The 5,863-nt window shown below is 41.7% G+C and overlaps 1 protein-coding gene and 1 long non-coding RNA gene across 2 annotated transcripts; both read right to left on the minus strand.

Annotated features, from left to right (window-relative positions):
* Positions 1–473: 473 nt before the first annotated feature.
* On the minus strand, positions 474–3,089 carry LOC109896364 (tripartite motif-containing protein 35-like). The gene is made up of 6 exons (XM_031831544.1): positions 2,956–3,089; positions 2,279–2,724; positions 1,973–2,068; positions 1,638–1,891; positions 1,430–1,551; positions 474–1,251 (listed from the first exon to the last, which is right to left on the minus strand). Exons 2-6 carry the CDS (start codon positions 2,693–2,695, stop codon positions 707–709), a joined length of 1,434 nt encoding a protein of 477 aa, XP_031687404.1. The 5' UTR covers positions 2,696–2,724; positions 2,956–3,089; the 3' UTR covers positions 474–706.
* A 500-nt stretch (positions 3,090–3,589) lies between these two features.
* Positions 3,590–5,292, minus strand: LOC109896365 (uncharacterized). The gene is made up of 3 exons (XR_002256084.2): positions 5,137–5,292; positions 4,630–4,757; positions 3,590–4,439 (listed from the first exon to the last, which is right to left on the minus strand). It is a non-coding gene; the product is annotated as an uncharacterized LOC109896365 (long non-coding RNA).
* Positions 5,293–5,863: the final 571 nt, after the last annotated feature.

The raw sequence follows: 5,863 nt of genomic DNA on the forward strand, positions 1-5,863 counted from the left end.
AATAAATGTCCCAATCCTATCCTAAACTTTTATAGGGATATCCTGTAGACATTTAATGAAAAAGGTACCAATTAATACAAATGCTTGAGACTGTCATGTTTCTCCTGTCGTCGAATTTGCACCAACTTACTAGCTAAATGACTTGCATCGCATGACGCATAAACAGAACATGAACTTACTTTTTAATCTGTTAACGTGCAGTTTTTCAGGCTTAATGAACCTGTCCACATTTTGCTTTACTCAAAAAAAGTATTGATTGGTGAGTAACTAAATAAGGCATTTAAATTTAAGCCTAAAACACATCTGGAAGTCGTCTTCAGACAATATTCTTACAGGATCATTTGTAGATTTCAGGGGATACCATTTGACGGTGTTATTACAGGAATGGTTTAGCCCAACTATTTGAAATCGATGACAACTGCACACAAACACAACTTTGTATTTCCTAATAAAAGAAAGATCACCACAGCAAGTCTGATATAGTCCATTTTTATTTAGTTTTATTCCACACAGAAAACTAATAACTGATTCCATGCACAATAAAATAATTGTCAACACTTGCCCATTAGAAAATCAAATGTCAGTGTTTATTTAAAGGCAACGAGCGGCAGATATTGAAATATTATTTATCCATTCGATTTTTTCTTATGACAGACACTCATCAAGAAAGACACTTTTTAGAGACAGAAAATTCCATAACACATTCTCAGGTGTGATCTACAGCTTTCACTGAGACCTCTAATGGCTCAATCCTCAGCGGACACTGCTTACAGCCAACCCAGAAATAGGGGAAGACCCTCTCAGAAAAGGTGTGTTTGAAAGTGTAGATCTGCGTGTTGTCAGCTGGGTCAGAGAAGCACACTCTCCCCTTCTCCCAGTCTAGCTGCACTCTGATCCTCCGAGGGCTCTTCTTCAGATTGAGTCGTGTCAGGGGTGAGGTCCCGGCAAAGTACATCTTGTGGTAAAAGTACACGGACAGGTATCCATTCTTCAGCACGGAGGAGACCTTGTCTTTCCTCTGGATGGACTCTTTGGCTACACCGAGGACCCAGGCGCTGTTCTCTCCAACCTCCACGTCCCAGACATGCTTTCCTGAGCTGAAGCCCTCAGAGCCCAGTACGCCTGTGTCAGGGTCAAACCTCTCGGGGTTGTCTGGAAGCTTCCGTTTGTCATCGCTGTCCCTCACACTGGTGAGGTCTTCAGACAATAGGAGCCAGGGGGCAGCCGTGTTGGGGTCCAGAGTCACTGGCGCTGAGGAGAAAGTACAGCCAGTTACCATGATGTAGTGGTCCTCACCACTAATTGCTGTGTAAAAACACATTAAGAAGCACTTTAAGTGCTTAAAAAGTTAACATTTCAGTCTATCATGTAATGAAATAGACTAGTCTTGACACCAAGTGATGTTCAACACTCTGCAGTTAGTACTCACTGTATTTAACAATCCCTTGCATCTTCTCCCACACTTTGTATTGAAGTGAGCCCAGGTACTTAGCCACATCGATGAGTGCTCCCGGGACCATAACTGGGTCCTGCAGTGTGCTAGACTGAACACTATACAGACAGAAAAACTAGGAGTTAGTACTCATCATGTAATGGTCCGTAGACAGTGAAACCACCAGGGGTTGTAATGGACTCACCTTCTCACCGTCTGCTTGCATTTCTGGAGAAAAAAAGTATCCTCCAAAGCCATCTCCTCCTCCATGGCTCTGATTGTGTCAGAGAGGGAGGCCAGGGTTCTGTCCATCTCCCTCATACTCTGCCTCAACATCTCACTCTTACTCTCCTCCTCCTCTTTCAGAGCTGCAAGCCTAGCAGCCTCTTCAGCTTGGAGGAAATGGTGGAGCGTCTCAAACTCCTCATGAATCCTCTTTGCCACAAACCGGGCCTGGACCTGAAATGAGACCTTTGTTAGGATTATGTGTTAACATACGAGAGATTTCGATTTAATACTATGGCCAACCACCAACATTACCTGAATGTGTGTCACTGTATTTTCATAGTTTTGCTTCATTTTGTCAAAAGCCTCCTTCTTCTCTTGCAAACAAGTAAGCACAGACTTAATCTCCTCCTTCAAAGAACATTAAAAAGACAATTGGACTAAGAAAAATCAAAACATATCAGTTCTACAAAGGCAAATAGTTGCAGAAGGCATAAAACAGATTAGCTCAAACTCCTAGCATTGTCCCCTTTACCTTCATGGTCACCTCTGAACTCATAAAAAGCTATCTAGAGAACTCAATTTATATTTATAGGGCTGCCTGTTAAAACACCAGATTACCTTCATGTCACCTATAGCTTCTCCCACCGGGCAGCACTCATGGTTTTTATGCTTCCTGGAGGTGTGACAGACCACACAGATGGGCTCCTTGTCCTGCAGACAGAACAGTTTCAGCCTCTCCCCGTGCAGGGAGCACAGCTCACCCGGTTCACACAGCTCCCCTGTAGCTCCAAGTGCTCCACTCTCCTGGATGTAGGAGTCACACAGGTTCTTCAGGGTGAGGCTGGCCACCGGCTCGTCCACAAACTCCCTCCTACAGAGAGGGCAGTCCCGGGCAGACCCCTTCCCAGACCAGTACTGCTCTAAGCAGGCTGCACAGAAACTGTGGCTGCACTTGAGGACCACAGGATCCCTGAAAATATCGTAGCACACAGGGCAACAGAGGTCCTCCTCTGGGAGAGAGAATCGAGCGGCCATGCCTTCTTCACACAAAAGTGACTCTTCCTCTGGAAGGGAATGTAGGGCAAAGGGACACACAGAGCTGTAGGTATTAGACAAAGCCAGAGCCAGCCCTTGTTTGTGTTCTAGTTAGCTAATGACCTCTGTAAAGGTACAGTATGTACTTTAACTTTACCCAGCTAATTATTTGGGCTCAACAACATACTTACTGCCTAGGTCCTAGGCCACGTCGATGTTTAGTTTGGGAGTGCTTTAGAACAAGTTACAGTGACACTCACCTGCTATCCAAGACACGTCTACAGGGGACAGCGACCAAACACACGTAACTAGCTCCTTGTTTGATCTGCGACGCCAAGACCAGTTTCGATTTCCTTCTTCCTGTTATGGTGTGACACATCATTATGGGGGTGGAGCCAGGAAGACCATTCTTTAACACTTTACCACCAGTTCCACTTCGTGTTCACATTGGTTTCATTATTTGGTGGTACTAGACTGTTACTCCATTGTTTGTGTTTGTCATTGTTGACTTTCTAAAAAAATATATTTATTCATGTTAAAAGTCATGTTTCACTAATGAGTTGTCATGCCACGAGCACTACAAATACATCATATAAATCAACGACTATTTGAATGTTAATGTCATAGCCGTGAGATGTATTTTCTCCATTGATATTTACATTTTAGTGGAATCCCCACTCGTTGTCTATAGGCCCTATAGGCTCGTTGTCTATATGTGGCATTGAGCAACAGTGGTCTCTACTGTAAACCGGTAGTTGGAGATACCCGTTCAGTGGTGAATATTTGCAATGGTACCAAATTGAAACTTTATTTTATAATGTGTAAATTAATTAAATTAGCTACACCCACTTAAATCATTAGGAAGGTCCATTCAGTAAATAAAAAAGCACAACATGAAATGCAATAGAAACGTTTAATATTTATTTAGATAATTGACTGAACTTGACATATTTTACATAATTTAACAACTGCTTTAAACACTTGTACAAGCATTATGAGATAGACAGTTGTTACCATACCATATTCCATTGGCATCAATTAGATTACACTACTTATACCCATAGTATGCTTTGTGTTGAGGCAAGTTTTACAGCTATTTACATGGAGCTGGATTCAACTAAAGTTCACACAATGGGGTCCCTCTAGTTGATACATGTTAGTAGATATTTGTCCCCACATATTATAAACATGGCAACCTGTCTCCAGTCATGTTTATGTTCTGCCCAAAGTTGGGGCTAACTGACAAAAGGCACAGTGGGACAAACTGATTGGTACTGTAAAAGTATGGGAACACGTTTTCAGTGAATGTATCATTGAAGGTGTACAGAGTAGTGCTCTTAGTGGGATCACAGAATGTCAGCTCCCCTTGGTCACAGTCCAGATGTTCTCTGATCACTCGTGGGCTCTCATCCAGCTTGATCTGGATGCGTGGTTTTACACATACTCTGTATTTCCCACTAATATACCTGATGCTCCACAATCCGCTCTGAGGCTCCATTTTGAGTGGCTTGTTGCGCACAATTGACTCTTTGGCTACTCCCAGGGTCCAGTTATCACTTTCTCCTACCTCTACATCCCAAAAATGTCTGCCTTTACCGTGACCTTCAGAACCCAACACTCCCATTTTAAGCCTCTCAGGATTTTCTGGAAGGTTCTGCCTCTCCTCACTGTATGTCACAGTGGTCAGGTCATGAGTCATTATGAGCCTTGCAGACACTGTGTTTTGGATCCATGGTCACCGAAGCTTAAGGGGAAAGTTCATTGTACTTTAATATTTTACTTTAATACTGAAGTGTGTGGGTGTGTTGGGAGATAAAACCATTTCAAATAACTATTGAAAAATTACATTTAATTCCAACGTATTGTGGCCTTATTTGCTACAGTAAGATAGTCAAGATATTAAAAAACAACATTTGTGAAAAACTTGGACTTACTATAGTAAATGATCCCAAGCATCTTCTTCCAGACCTTGAATATCAGAGATCCCACATGCTTGGCTATGTCAATGAATGCTCCTGACACTACCTCAGCATCTGCAGTGTCTGTTGCTGTGGATTCGGCTCTATAGGAATAATTAACATCAGTGCTGTTGTAAATGGAGCGTAACATGTATTTAGTAGGGATGAAATGGGACTTAATTTACAACATACCTATTAAGTATGACCTTGTAATTCTACAAAAACAAGGACATATGTCACTATGTTATATCAGATGACACTGAGATAATTGAAAAACTCACAGAGAAATAAATGATTTACAATTGTGAAATTATTCACCAGCAATTTCTGACCTGGTTGAGAATTTCAAGGCGTTATACGACATTTGACTGCAGCCTAGCAGTGTGACGCTTGCGTCTTTTGGACGATCAGTTTTTGCAGTGAGTTCATGAGCTCATGTTGGGAATTTACAATCTTTGTAATTTAAAACATCTTTACCCTTACCTGAAGGAATGTGATAGTGTCAACATCCATGTCCTTGATCATCTGAATAGTCTCTATTAGGGTTTAAATCTGCTTGGTCAAAGGCTCAGCTCTTTCTCGCATCACTTGACATCTCTGTTGCACTTCCTTTCTCAGGGCAGCTGTCCTGGCTGTCTCTTCCTGTTCCGGGAACTGGTGGTTTCTTAAACTCCTCCCTTATCTGCTCCTCTCCACATTGGGCTTGACCCTAATAGACAAGATTAAACTTGAACACCGCTCAAATGTTTCCATATTTAAAAACACTTTAAAAAAAAAAAGACAGATACCTGTATATGCTCCTCCCAGGTTGGATGGCACATCCTGGCTGTGTTCATGCTTTCTAATTCCTTCTTCAAAGTGGAACTCACATGCTGGATTTCACTCTAAAGATAAATGAAAAGGGATTATTGTAAACCTGGTAAAAACCAGACCAGTCTTTAATCCAGCCAGTCACTCTCTACTCAGTCACATAATGACATTGAAATTACCAGTTAAAATAAAAGCAAAGGGAACAGATACAGTGCCTTGCGAAAGTATTCGGCCCCCTAGAACTTTGCGACCTTTTGCCACATTTCCGGCTTCAAACATAAAGATATAAAACTGTATTTTTTTGTGAAGAATCAACAACAAGTGGGACACAATCATGAAGTGGAACGACATTTATTGGATATTTCAAACTTTTTTAACAAATCAAAAACTGAAAAATTGG

Source organism: Oncorhynchus kisutch, linkage group LG9 (genome assembly GCF_002021735.2).
Source record: "Oncorhynchus kisutch isolate 150728-3 linkage group LG9, Okis_V2, whole genome shotgun sequence".
NCBI classification, from domain to species: Eukaryota; Metazoa; Chordata; class Actinopteri; order Salmoniformes; family Salmonidae; genus Oncorhynchus; species Oncorhynchus kisutch.